This window comes from Pristiophorus japonicus, chromosome 4, assembly GCF_044704955.1.
Source record: "Pristiophorus japonicus isolate sPriJap1 chromosome 4, sPriJap1.hap1, whole genome shotgun sequence".
NCBI classification, from domain to species: Eukaryota; Metazoa; Chordata; class Chondrichthyes; family Pristiophoridae; genus Pristiophorus; species Pristiophorus japonicus.
In genome coordinates, this window is record NC_091980.1 from 183737680 (window position 1) to 183753091 (window position 15412).

A 15412-nucleotide genomic window follows, 5' to 3' on the forward strand; every position below is an offset into this window, starting at 1 on the left:
ATGCTTTTGCCCATTTCACCATCCTGTCTAGGTCATTCTGAAGTCTACAACTATCCTCAACATTAATTATTACGTTGCCAAGTTTTGTATCTTCTGCAAACATTAAAATGCTGCCCCCTACACCCGAGTCTAGGTCGTTTATAAAAATTATAAAGAGTAATGGATCCAAAACTGGACCTTGGGGAACACCACTGTAAACCACCTCGCAGTCTGAAAAACATCCATCCACCAGCACCCTTTGCTTCCTGTCACTGAGCTAATTCCATATTCATATCGCCATGTTCTCCTTAATTCCATGGGCTTCCATCTTCTTAACAAGCCTCCTATGTGGCACTTTGTCAAATGCCTTCCAAAAGTCCATGGGGCTAGAAATGACTGTTATCGCAATGCTATCGATATGAGGCCGTAAATTCAAGGTTTAATTTGCGCAGCGGTAAAAATCGGTGTTGCATGAGGATTGGCGGCACAAACCACGATCCTCGGCAACTTTAGTCCGAGGCCGATACCGCTGAGAGTTGGGTTAAGGGAGGGCGTAAAAAACATCTGAAAATAAATTGGAAAAAAAAAATTCACGAAACATTTATAAGACACTTATTAAGTTGCAAAATCTCACTGCAAAATCTCTGAATTTTCCGCTGACTGGGTTTTCGCCGAAAAAGGTGAAATAGCACCAAGAAACAGTCACAAAATCACTGAATTTCTAGCCCCATATATACAACATCTACTGCACTATCTTTACCAACCTTGTCTGTTACCTCATCAAAGAATTCAATCAAATTAGTCACACACAATTTGATTTAACAAATCCATGCTGGCTCTCCTTGATTAACCTATGCCTTTCCAAATTAAATGTTATTTTGTCTCTGATAATGGTTTACAATAACTTCCCCACCACTGATGTTAGGCTGATTGGCCTCTGGTTTTCTGGTTTATCCCTCTCCCCTTTCTTGAATAGTGATATAACATTAGCAACCCTCCTGTCCTTCGGCACGATTCCTGTTCCCAATGAGATTGAAAGATTGTGACCAATGCATCTGTTATTGCTACTTTTATTGTATCTTCAGCCACCGAGGATGCATTCCATTTGGACCAGGTGACTTACCAATGTTCAGTAATTCTAATTTTTTTAGTACATCTTCGGAGCTTTAGATGCTCTGGCCCCAAAATTGCCATCCTCCCGAAACGGAGTACACGAGTGTTTTTGCCGCCTCGGTGGTTGAAGTGACCTCTTGAGCGAAATTACATACTTTGTTTTTTTTCAGGCGGACCAGAAGTCGCTGATAATGGGAGCAGAAGTGGGGCGGTGGGTACACAAGAGGGGCAGAAGTTGCGAGGGGGGGAGGTGGGGGGGGGGGGGAGTGTAGTGCTCGCCACGATGACATCATCACCACAGCTCTCCCCTTCACTTAAAAGGGAGAGCCTGCGCGGTGTTTAAACTTCAGTTCACTGGGCCATCAGGGAGGGTTTCGGCCGGGCCAAACCCGGCGACATAGTTGACGTGGCAGCCGGCATTCGGCAGCGGCAGTGCATTCTCCCCTTTAATGGGAGCTGCACTGCAATTGCAGAAGGCCACTGCCTCACTGCACCGCTGCGAAAAAACTTGTTTTGGCACCATCCGCTGGGAGAAAGATTCTCACGGCGGAATTTCACCGTCGGCGGGGGAGGGAGTAGATCGGCGATGAGCATTGTGTGACTTAGCACGGATCAGCAGCAGCGGATGCTGCAGGAGCAGAATTTTGCTCATGGCGTCCATTACATAAAAAGTCGGCATCCATTGCACTCTGCAGTGTGGCCACCGCTTTCCATTGTTAAGAGGTCTTCAAGAAAGGGGTAATTTCAGCCCCATTTCCTTAAAAAGGAATATACCTAGCTTGCACCTGGATTATTTGTTCCCTGAATGCCATCCATTTCTCCATTACTACTTTACCCTGCAATCGCCATTTCCAATGTATCTGTGCTCGGTCCCTTCTTAAATCACTGAAATGAGCTCTTCCCCAGTTGAGCAGTTTTACCTTTGATATTTTCTCATCTCGTTCCATAATTACTCTAAACCAAATTATGTTGTGGTCACTGTTAGCTAGATGATTTCCTACTGTAATACTCTCCATTTGCCCTACCTCATTTCACAGAACCAGATCCAACACTGCTTCCTTTCTTGTTGGATTGGAGACATATTGATCGATGGATCAGGTTGCAGACTGTAAGCTGGAAATTTGCCCTCAAATTATTCAAATTATGATCACCCAGCGGGACTGGGAAGAAAGACCCGGAAATTTCGCCTCTTTAACTCCGACACCGCCTCTCAGCGCTTTCGGGCACTGTTTGAGGCGGTGTAGGGGCAGGCGCGGGTCAGAAACGGGGCGGTGTCCATCAGGCGGTGATGATGTCAGCACAACACGGACGTGCCACATTGTGCTGACGTGTCGCAACATCCCTCCCCTTTACCTAAAGGGAAGGGACGCTGTGAGGCCTACGTGGTGCCCACTGGGCCACCAGGGAGGGTTTCAGTCGGACCATCGACTCGGCACCCAAGAGTGGGTGCCGTCCTGCCTGTTGGCGGCCCAGCTGAACCAGCGGCCACCATTGTCGGGCCGACAATTAAAACAAAATGGCGGCCGCACCGCCCAACCACTGGCAGCTTCCCGCTGTTGCAAAGCTGTCGGGGGCACTGACCGGCAGTGGCTGTGCTCCAGGGGGCCAGTTTCCCCCATGGAGCAGAAAAGGGGTCACCGCAGGGTGGTAAGGGGTCGGCGCATCAGGAGGGGCGGAAACTCGGGGCACAGTGGAAAGCTGTTCCCCCCGCCCCGACCCGGGGGCAATTGCAGATGGATCGGCCCCACTGCCTGCCCCTGATCGGAAAGGCCTTGCGGTAAAGAGCCTTAACGTAGGGGGCAATTTCCCCCCCCCCCCTCTATTTCCCAGCTAGTTATTTTATTTTAATTAATATGTTCCATGCATCATTGTCCAATTGATTCTGGGGCACGTGATCTAGATTTGGGATATCAGAAGTTGGTTTCCTATATTGTATGAAATTTTCAGAAACAAATGCATTCAAATAAATTGCTTAAACAATATCGATCAGTTGATATTGCACAGGATTTGATATCTACAGAACTGGGCTGCTCACAACTTCATGTTTCACTAAAGAGCTTGTTTGTTCTCCAACACGATGAGAGATTTATTATTTAGTCACCACCGTGTAAATTTAGGTGGCCAAACATTGCATCCAAGCAACAAACATCTCCAATGTCAAAATCCATCCAAAATAGTGAGAAACTTTATAAGCCTTGACAAAGAAAAATGAATGCTGTCCTTGTGGGTCACAGCCAAGTAGCTGTATCAAGGCTGTGCTTTGTAACAGTTTTGAGTCTTGTTTCTAGATCAAAGGAAGGTTATATTCCATGTTAAATACACTCTACAAAGCAGGTGCATTTAAGGTAATATTTCTTACCAGCACTGACTGTGATGGCCTCCAGGAACTGATCCCGCCAGGAATGTGTCCCGACCACAAGTGCAAGATTCGTCTTCTTGATGAGTTTGTCCACTGTGCTCTGCCAGTGAAAAAACACAGAATAAACCACTGGACGAAAAACACATCATAGAATCGCAGAAGCACACAGCAGCAGAAGGAGGCCATTGAGCCCGTCATTACTGTACCAGCTCTTTGAAAGAGCTATTAGTTGCACTCACCTGCTCTTGCCCCATAGCCTGCAATTCTTCTTCCTTTGCCTCTGCTGTGTAATCTCTTTTTGTAGCAGTGTTTTTATATACAAAAATAACAGACAAGAAAAGACCTCCAGCTCCATCCAGCCCTTCCCACACAGTTGTGATGCCTTATGGATCACAATACATACACACCCCACCCCATCCAAAGCCGTGTCGGAAAACCAGATAAAAACCCAGGCCAACTGAGGGAAAAAAACTTGGAAAATTCCTTTCCAACCCTATGAGGCATTTAAAACTAGTCCCAGGGATCTCATTAACATAAATCAGGGGCAAAGGATCTCCACCCTAGCCAGAAACTGGCCCAGCTCTCACTTGAAAGAATACAGCGAATACTGCATGAGCTGGCAACCTGTTCCATAGGTCCACTACTCTCAGGGAAAAGAAAAACCGTATTACATCCAACCTAATTCTACCCTTGCATAACTGGTAAGCATGACCCCATATCCTCCCTAGCCTACTTAGTTGAAATAATTGATCTACGTTAACACAAGTTGAGTCCTTTCATAATTTTATAAACAATCAAATCAGCCCTAAGTCTACGTTTCTCCAAAGGCTGGAGACCCAACTCATTGAGCCTATCTGAGTAACTACGGTGTTATAAACTGGGAATTAATGTTGTGGCCCTCCTCTACATGCTTTCAATATCCCCTACCAAAGGAGGAGATCAAAACTGGGCACAGTATTCTAACTAAGGCATAACCAAGGTCTTCCACAAGAACAAATTGGAATGATTTGTTTTATAGTGAATCATTTTATGAATTACTATAAAGCTATAGCTTTATGGCATAGGCATTGACCTGTCAAGATTTATGCACTAAATCACTTAGATTACTTTCTTTCACCACTGGCTTTCATTCTTTTCCCTGTAGGGTGTATGTAGGTTGATCATTTGACTTACGCATGTGCATAACACTGCACTTTATAAAATAAACATCGTTTGCCAAACACAAGCTCAATTGGCCAGCATATCCAGATCTGCTTGTAGTAGTTGAGTGCCCTAGCTCTCACGTATATCTTGGTGTCGTCTGCAAACTTATGGATCATTCCCGCAACACGTACATCTATATCATTAATGAAACAGTAAATAGCAAAAGTCCTAACACTGATCCCTGCAGGAAACCGCTGGTAATGGGCTCCAAGTAGATGCAAATCCATTGACAACCATTTACTGCCGACGGGCATTCAGCCAATTCTCAATCCACTGCAGCAGATTCCCACTGATTCCACAAGATTCTATCTTGTGGTGAAGTCTCTTGTGAGGTACTTTTTCAAAAGTTTCTGAAAGTCCAGGTAGACAATGTCTACCCGGTTACCCTCATCCACTAAACTGATGATTTCTAAAGGTTCAAATTGGTACAGTAAACTTTCTTTTGTAGAAGCCATGTTGCATATCTCTGATATGACCTTCTATGTCTAAGTGGTCATATATTGCATCCCTAATGACTCTTACAAGCATTTTACCTATTACTGACATCATCCTAATGGGCCTAGAATTACCTGGTTCTGCTTTATTCCTTTTTTTTTGAAATGTTGAATTACTTTGGCATGATTCCAGTCTAAGGGAACAGTCCCCTACTTGAGCAAACTATTCTTTCAAAAACCATATCCTTATCTATTTTAATTGGTATCAGCACCATTTAATGCTGTCAGTTGCTCATCATCCTCAAGAATGAAGCAAAGTGCGCATTTAGTATCTCTGCCATATCCTTGTCCTTGAGTATCTGTCAATGGCCGAATACAATCAATGATGTTCCTCTGATTCTTCACATAGTTGAAAAAGCTTTTTCCATTACTACCAAAGTGTCCATGATCCTCTTTTTCATTAACCTTTTAGCTGAACTAATAGCAGCTTTAGTTATTTTTAACTGTTTTGCTGTGTATAATGTGCTTTTACTTTATAAAGTCACTTTGTTTACATCTTATTTGTTTCTGTACATGACCAGTCAGGCACCTTGGCTTCTTCTTACCACACTCCCTTCTTTTGGAGACATACATGTATACATAGAAAATAGGTGCAGGAGTAGGCCATTCGGCCCTTCGAGCCTGTTTATGCTTGCTCTTAAAAACTTTTGTTCTTATGGAGTAGGGCTGACCAACTGACCTTTGCAAATGTTCTGCCATTCTAGTAAAGTTAGCCTTTTAAAATCTGTAATTCGTTGGAGATTGCCAGGACAATTGAATGCTGATAATGTTGTGATCATGTTTCCCCAGGTGTTCTCCCAGATGGAGGTCTGATACCAAGTTAGGCTCGCCACTAAACGCTAGATCTAGTATATGATTACCCTTGCTTTCCTCTTTGACATACTGAGTTAGGACACAGACATGTATTATTTCAACAAATCTTACAGTTGCACTTCCACCACTTCGTTTATGAATACAGAGAGGATGGTTCCACTGATGGGGGAGACTAGAACTAGAGGGCATGATCTTAGAATAAGGGGCCACCCATTTAAAACAGAGATGAGGAGAAATTTCTTCTCTGAGGGTTGTAAATCTGTGGAATTTGCTGCCTCAGAGAGCTGTGGAAGCTGGGACATCGAATACATTTAAGATAGAAATAGACAGTTTCTTAAATGATAAGGGGATAAGGGGTTATGGGGAGCGGGCAGGGAAGTGGAGCTGAATCCATGATCAGATCAGCCATGATCTTATTGAATGGTGGAGCAGGCTCGAGGGGCCATATGGCCTACTCCTGTTCCTATTTCTTATGTTCTTAATGTTCTTATGTCCCCAAAAAAGTCAAAGACCCCTCCATGAGATATTCGAGGACCTATCATGGTCCAATTTATTTAGTCTTCTGAGGCAAATGAATAAGTACAGCTAAAGCTTCCAAATGAACTTCGAAACTTATCCCATGGCTGAATACATCATACTGTCTCACATGGAACCACTGGCATTAGGATGGCCCCATGTTTGATTGCTGGCCATGGTGAATTTGTCAGAACGATTGTCAGTAGGGGTGCTACAATTGATCTCAGCAGCCCCAGGCCAGGAAAGTGGGGCGGGGGGAAATTCACCAGTGGTTCCATTCTTAATTGCTCTCCAGCAGCCCCACTAGAAAAGCCAAGTGAGAAGATAGTTTGTCATCATGATGGACCTCCATGGTCAAATACCTTGCCAACACACAGGAGCCAAAATTCCGAGATCCATGTGGGTCAAAGTTTGGGTGGGACTCACATTTTCACCCAACAGGAAAAGTGCTAGAAATTTGAGTTAGTCCCAGTCAGGCCCAACGGAGTGCTGAGAGCCAAAATTAGTTCCATTGAGGGTCGAATAAAAACCCAAAGGTTATCAAGCCAAAAGTAAACAATCGCAGAAGGGATTGGTCACTTTTAATCTTATGGTCTGAGCTGCTTTGGAGTTGAAGTATAAATGATCTGATTCTATCTTCAGCCCGGGAAGGACCTCTGGACACTTCTAGCAGAGTGACTGTGGGCCACTCCGACTTCCACTGACAGATTGAGGTGGGCATCCCATCTCATTTGTCACAAGGTGAGCAGACATCTCCACGGGCAGCTGGGATTTCCATAATTACATACTACTGCCGGCGGAGAGGGAGGCCCCAAATTTCAGGGCCTCAGTCTCCAATGCTAGGGATGAATAAAATGCATGACAGCAAGTATCTCAGTGTTTGAACCGGGGGGTAATTGGCACTTTCAGGTGAGGTGGGGAGAACATCAGAGGGGGAACTGAAGAGGACTCCAGCATTTCTCCCTGACCCCTAAACGTTCTGACGTTATGAAGCTCATCTTTTGGATATCAATCCAGTATTAGGAAGGACAATAAATGACAATTTTATTTCCCCTTCTTGATTTCATATGATTCCTCCACTCTAATGGAAGTTGAACAAAGCAAATATATAGTATTGGCAGTAAAAATTGCCCATTCATCCACATGCTATATTACTGACACTCATCTCTGTGCTGGCTCCTGACCATTTATGCTGTAAGCTGGCTGTTGGGAGAAACAATTGGTCTTTCTCTCAACATTCTATATTTGTACTCATAGAAACATAGAAAATAGATGCAGGAGTAGGCCATTCGGCCCTTCTAGCCTGCACCACCATTCAATGAGTTCATGGCTGAACATGCAACTTCAGTACCCCATTCCTGCTTTCTCGCCATACCCCTTGATCCTCCTAGTAGTAAGGACTACATCTAACTCCTTTTTGAATATATTTAGTGAATTGGCCTCAACAACTTTCTGTGATAGAGAATTCCACAGGTTCACCATTCTCTGGGTGAAGAAGTTTCTCCTCATCTCGGTCCTAAATGGCTTACCCCTTATCCTTAGACTGTAACCCCTGGTTCTGGACTTCCCCAACATTGGGAACATTCTTCCTGCATCTAACCTGTCTAAACCCATCAGAATTTTATGAGGTCCCCTCTCATTCTTCTGAACTCCAGTGAATACAAGCCCAGTTGATCCAGTCTTTCTTGACAGGTCAGACCCGACATCCCGGGAATCAGTCTGGTGAACCTTCGCTGCACTCCCTCAATAGCAAGAATGTCCTTCCTCAGGTTAGGAGACAAAAATTGTACACAATACTCCAGGTGTGGCCTCACCAAGGCCCTGTACATCTGTAGCAACACCTCCCTGCCCCTGTACTCAAATCCCCTCGCTATGAAGGCCAACATGCCATTTGCTTTCTTAACCGCCTGCTGTACCTGCATGCCAACCTTCAATGACTGATGTACCGTGACACCCAGGTCTCGTTGCACCTCACCTTTTCCTAATCTGTCACCATTCAGATAATAGTCTGTCTCTCTGTTTTTACCACCAAAGTGGATAACCTCACATTTATCCACAATATACTTCATCTGCCATGCATTTGCCCACTCTCCTAACCTATCCAAGTCGCTCTGCAGCCTCATAGCATCCTCCTCGCAGCTCACACTGCCACCCAACTTAGTGTCGTCCGCAAATTTGGAGATACTACATTTAATCCCCTCGTCTAAATCATTAATGTACAGTGTAAACAGCTGGGGCCCCAGCACAGAACCTTGCGGTACCCCACTAGTCACTGCCTTCCATTCTGAAAAGTACCCATTTACTCCTACTCTTTGCTTCCTGTCTGACAACCAGTTCTCAATCCATGTCAGCACACTACCCCCAATCCCATGTGCTTTAACTTTTCACATTAATCTCTTGTGTGGGACCTTGTCGAAAGCCTTCTGAAAGTCCAAATATACCACATCAACTGGTTCTCCCTTGTCCACTCTACTGGAAACATCCTCAAAAAATTCCAGAAGATTTGTCAAGCATGATTTCCCTTTTACAAATCCATGCTGACTTGGACCTATTATGTCACCTCTTTCCAAATGCGCTGCTATGACATCCTTAACAATTGATTCCATCATTTTACCCACTACCAATGTCAGGCTGACCGGTCTATAATTCCCTATTTTCTCTCTCCCTCCTTTTTTAAAAAGTGGGGTTACATTGGCTACCCTCCACTCGATAGGAACTGATCCAGAGTCAATGGAATGTTGGAAAATGACTGTTAATGCATCCGCTATTTCCAAGGCCACCTCCTTAAGTACTCTGGGATGCAGTCCATCAGGCCCTGGGGATTTATCGGCCTTCAATCCCATCAATTTCCCCAACACAATTTCCCGACTAATAAGGATTTCCCTCAGTTCCTCCTCCTTACTAGACCCTTTGACCCCTTTTATATCCGGAAGGTTGCTAGTGTCCTCCTGAGTAAATACCGAACCAATGCTTGTTCAATTGGTCCGCCATTTCTTTGTTTCCTGTTATTACTTCCCCTGATTCTGACTGCAGGGGACCTACGTTTGTCTTTACTAACCTTTTTCTCTTTACATATTTATATAAACTTTTGCAATCCATCTTAATGCTCCCTGCGAGCTTCTTCTCGTACTCCATTTTTCCTGCCCTAATCAAACCCTTTGTCCTCCTCTGCTGAGTTATAAATTTCTCCCAGTCTCCGGGTTCGCTGCTATTTCTGGCCAATTTGTATGCCACTTCCTTGGCTTTAATACTATTCCTGATTTCCCTTGATAGCCACGGTTGAGCCTCCTTCCCTTTTTTATTTTTACGCCAGACAGGAATGTACAATTGTTGGAGTTCATCCATGCGGTCTCTAAATGTCTGCCATTGCCCATCCACAGTCAACCCCTTCAGTATCATTCGCCAATCTATCCTAGCCAATTCACGCCTCATACCTTCAAAGTTACCCTTCTTTAAGTTCTGGACCATGGTCTCTGAATTAACTGTTTAATTCTCCATCCTAATGCAGAATTCCACCATATTATGGTCACTCTTCCCCAAGGGGCCTCGCACAACGAGATTGCTAATTAATTCTCTCTCATTACACAACACCCCATTTAAGATGGCCTCCCCCCTAGTTGGTTCCTCGACATATTGGTTGAGAAAACCATCCCTTATGCACTCCAGGAAATCCTCCTCCACCGTATTGCTTCCAGTTTGGTTAACCCAATCTATATGCATATTAAAGTCACCCATTATAACTGCTGCACCCTTATTGCATGCACCCCTAATTTCCTGTTTGATGCCCTCCCCAACATCATTACTACTGTCTGGAGGTCTGTACACAACTCCCACTAACGTTTTATGCCCTTTGGTGTTCTGCAGCTCTACCCATATAGATTCCACATCATCCAAGCTAATGTCCTTCCTAACTATTGCATTAATCTCCTCTTTAACCAGCAATGCTACCCCACCTCCTTTTCCTTTTATTCTATCCTTCCTGAATGTTGAATACCCCTGGATGTTGAGTTCCCAGCCCTGATCATCCTGGAGCCACGTCTCCGTAATCCCAATCACATCATATTTGTTAACATCTATTTGCACAGTTAATTCATCCACCTTATTACGGGTACTCCTTGCATTAAGACACAAAGCTTTCAGGCTTGTTTTTTTAACACCCTTTGTCCTTTTAGAATTTTGCTGTACAGTGGCCCTTTTTGTTCTTTGCCTTGGGTTTCACTGCCCTCCACTTTTCCTCATCTCCTTTCTGTCTTTTGCTTTTGTCTCCTTTTTGTTTCCCTTTGTCTCCCTGCATTGGTTCCCATCCCCCTGCCATATTAGTTTAACTCCTCCCCAACAGCACTAGCAAACACTCCCCCTCGGACATTGGTTCCGGTCCTGCCCAGGTGCAGACCGTCCGGTTTGTACTGGTCCCATCTCCCCCAGAACCGGTTCCAATGCCCCAGGAATTTGAATCCCTCCCTGCTGCACCACTGCTCAAGCCACGTATTTACCTGCGCTATCCTGCGATTCCTACTCTGACTAGCACGTGGCACTGGTAGCAATCCCGAGATTACTACTTTTGAGGTCCTACTTTTTAATTTAGTTCCTAGCTCCTTAAATTTGTTTCGTAGGAACTCATCCCTTTTTTTACCTATGTCGTAGGTACCAATGTGCACCACGACAACTGGCTGTTCTCCCTCCCTTTTTAGAATGTCCTACACCTGCTCCGAGACATCCTTGACCCTTGCACCAGGGAGGCAACATACCATCCTGGAGTCTCGGTTGCGGCCGCAAAAATGCCTATCTATTCCCCTTACAATTGAATCCCCTATCACTATCGCTCTCCCACTCTTTTTCCTGCCCTCCTGTGCAACAGAGCCAGCCAAGGTGCCATGAACTTGGCTGCTGCTGCCCTCCCCTGATGAGTCATCCCCCTCAACAGTACTCAAAGCAGTGTATCTGTTTTGCAGGGGGATGACCACAGGGGACCCCTGCACTACCTTCCTTGCACTGCTCTTCCTGCTGGTCTTCCATTCCCCAGCTGGCTGTGGACCCTTTACCTGCGGTACGACCAACTCACTACACGTGCTACTCACGTCATTCTCAGCATCGTGGATGCTCCAGAGTGAATCCACCCTCAGCTCCAACTCCGCAACACGGTCCGTCAGGAACTGGAGGCAGATACACTTCCCGCACACATAGTCGTCAGGGACACTGGAGTCGTCCCTGAGTTCCCACATGGTACAGGAGGAGCATAACACGTGACCAAGCTGTCCTGCCATGACTTAACCCTTAGATAGGCAACAACAATGCTAAAGTTTACTCACTGTTATAGAAGAGAAAACAGAAAAAAGAAAAACTACTCACCAATCACCAACCAATCACTTACCCCCTTGGCTGTGATGTCACCTTTCTGTTTCTTTCTACTTCTTTTTTGCCTTCTCCCTGTAGCTGCACAAGTACGCCTCACCAACGAACTCCCGACGCCTCTCCACGCACCTCTCGCCGACGCTGGGCCCCGGACTCCCTGCTGTGCCTTTTATAGGCCTCACCAACGAACTCCCGACGCTTCTCCATGCACCTCTCACCGACGCTCACAGCAATAAAGCTGTTATCAAAAGCAGGCCCATGCCTCTTATGAACCAAGACCTCCAAACTTTGTGACTGATGTGAATGTCACAGGATTAACAATCACCTTTTTACTAAAGTTGTACAGGATGCCAATTGTATGCTTCTGATTACTTTAAGACAGGAGAACATCTACAGATGGATCACATAGTTAAGGCTAAATCTACAAAACTGTTTATTTGCTAGACATGAATTTACACAGAGGCAAGATAACTCAACTGATAAATGACAACACAGTAATTTACATCAATGCTTTAAACAATTTTTTGAAACCAAAATGACTAAATATTTGAAATTCTCTTTGTCCTTTGTGATTCTTGGATGAATGTACTGTGAACACTTCGGTGTGACTTGTCATGATGTGGAAATATGGCTGACTGAGTGAATCATAAAGCTGAAGAGCTAGCAATTTAGATTGGATTACTGATAAGTTAAGAGGTGTAGATCTGTGTTCACAGTGGTTTTTAACCTTGCCAAAATTATAATCAACTCATGTATGATATGTATCAGGGCCATTTTCTGAACGTCGTGGGTTCAAATGCCACCTCAGAGACTTGAGCACAAAATCTAGGCTGACACTTCAGTGCAGTACTGAGGGAGTGCTGCTCTCTTGGAGATGCTATCTTTTAGATGAGACGTTAAACTGAGGCGCCGTTTGTCCTCTCATGTGGATATGAAAATTGCATGACACTATTTCAAAGAGCAGAGGACTTCTCAGGAAAACTTGGCCAATATTTATCTCCCAATCAACATCATTGCAATAGATATTCTGGTCATTATCACATTGCTGTTTGTGGAAGCTTGCTCTACAAAAGTTGCCTGCCGCGCTTCTTACACTGCAACAGTGACTACACTTCAAAAGTACTTCATTGGCTGTAAAGCGCTTTCGAATTGCTTGAGGTCTTGAAAGGAGCTTTCGAAAAGCAAGTTCTTTCTTTTATTTTTTCAGACTTTCCAACGTCTAATTGGAGGAAATTATGTCTCATTCAAAACTGGATATTAGACAAGCCGTCTGACAACTAAGAGGCAATGGAATGGTTGAGAGAGGTGGTAGAGAGGTAGAGCTGGTGACATCAACATAGAATTGGAACCTAACCCTGGATCTGCCGAAGATGTTGTCAAGGAGCAGCATGTAGATGAGGAGCAAGAATGGGCTAATGATAGATCTTTGGGGGACTCTGGAGTTAATGATATGAAAGGGAAATCATTGCTGGAGATATTCTGGCTATGATCAAATAGGTAAAATTAAAACCAAGGGAAGGCAGTCCCATTGAGCAGGATAATGGGGGCGAGGCATAGGAACAAGAGTAGGCCATTTAGCCCTTTGAGCTTGTTCCGCCATTCAATGAGATCATGGCTGATCTGTAACCTAACACCATATACCCGTCTTTGCCCCATATTCCTTAATACATTTGGTTAACAGAAATCTATCAATCTCAGATTTAAAATTAACAATTGATCCAGCGTCAATTCCCATTTGCGGAAGAGAGTTCCAAACTTCTACCATAAATTTCATTTATAATATCACCAATGTCCTGGCAAATATTTATCCCTCAATCAACATAACAAAAACAGATTATCTGGTCATTATCACATTGCTGTTTGTGGGAGCTTGCTTGTGTGCAAATTAGCTGCTGATTTTCCTACAACAGTGACTACACTTCAAAAGTACTTCATTGGCTGTAAAGCGCTTTGAGATGTCCGGTGGTTGTGAAAGGTGCTATATAAATCCAAGTACAGGTGTACCTCGGCAATACTGCATCCTTGGGACCTGACCAGTGCTGGAACAGAGAATTTCCCGAACCATGGGCGGTCTCGCTTACCGATACCGATGGACAGCGCCCGGGCTCCTGTGTGTGTGTGGGTGGCTCCCTCAGCACCCGCACATGCACTCACTGACTGACAGATGCTCTCAGCCGATCACCGAACACACTGATTGATCAGCCATTGCAACCGATTGAAACTTTAAAAAAAATAAACGCCCCTCTCCCGCAGGCCCAACTAATGCCGAACCACAGATGTTTCCGGATAAAAGAGTTCCAGACTAGAGAGGTACAACCTGCATTTCTTAATTTCAATGTATGTTTTTAAGGGGCTCATGTTGCACATAAGCACCCTTTTTTTCCTAATATAATTGTAAACTTTTTTTGTGTTGATTTTGATATAGGCAATGGAGCAGGTATGTTTGATTGTGTCAAAGTCTGCAGAAGAGTCAAGGACAGATTCACCATGGTGAGTTACAGAGAATGTCTTCTTTGTGACTTTGATTAGGGCTGTTCCGGTACTATGGATTGGAGAGATTCAAGCATGGAGTTCCAGCAGATGTCAGGCCCATGATATCTCGGTGATTACTTTGACTTGCTATGAAATTAATAAAGATTCAATGGTCATCTCGTCATCCTGAACACCCGGGAGATTAGGTCCCAGTGTTATCAGTCCAATGTGTGTGAAACCTTGATGATGACAAAAGATAAATTCTAATGAGAAGCTGGCTTTAAATGAAGCTACACTTCAGGGTAGTGTCTTTGTCCCTCACCCATCACCTTCATCAACCACCTCGACTGAATGTGAGGAATTCGAGAAGTCTCTAGCCAACTTGTATAAATTAACTTCAAGCACTGTCGTAGTTTTCAAAAGGTACAATCGTAACCTCAAACAGCTTTTTGTTTCCTGTAAATCCTGCCTTTCAATGCATACACTGTGTGTATTCATTGTTGCAAATGGTGTGAGCATGTTATGTTAAAGCTTTTATTTCAAAATAAAAACAAGTAAAGAATATTTCCCCACGTAGCATAATGTAATAAAACACTGGCCGAGGAGAATCTAAATAATTGCTTCAAGTGCACTTTGTGCGGTGGTGAAGCCAGGGCTGTTTACGTTTTCTCAGCACTTTATAAATAGAACTCAAGTGCAAGTTACAAAAGCAACTAACCTTTCAATTAAATGGAAAGCGTTTCAACATTAAACTCAGTTTTGCAAATAAAAAGTGTCTCCCCACCGCCAGATATCACCCCAGACACGCTTAATTGAATGGCCCACGAATCAAATGCTCACACTCACAGTTGGTGTCAGTTCACAGTCATTTGCAGACTGCTCTCTACTGCCCCAGGTGCTACTTGTAGATGACACACAGGAGCATGTCTCGGCAACCAGTGAGTGACCTTACATGGGTATTGGGTTTGGGACGAAGCCTGGCTGCTATTGAGATGAAGCTGTACCTTTCCCCAATTATGAGTGAATGGGACCAATTGCAGCCAATATGCTGGATGTGTGGGCTGTCCCACTCTGCCAGGGCCCTGTCGATCACCCATTACCCGGGGAAGGG

The 15412-nt window shown here is 44.4% G+C and overlaps 1 protein-coding gene across 5 annotated transcripts in view; it reads right to left on the reverse strand.

Annotated features, from left to right (window-relative positions):
* Positions 1-15412, reverse strand: part of slc8a3 (solute carrier family 8 member 3) — an 810619-nt gene that overhangs the window by 86789 nt on the left and 708418 nt on the right. For all 5 annotated transcript variants that reach the window (XM_070878886.1, XM_070878885.1, XM_070878889.1 and 2 more), the window contains one exon: positions 3452-3551. In XM_070878886.1, the coding sequence (XP_070734987.1) occupies positions 3452-3551 (100 nt within the window). The remainder of the gene's footprint in view (positions 1-3451; positions 3552-15412) is intronic.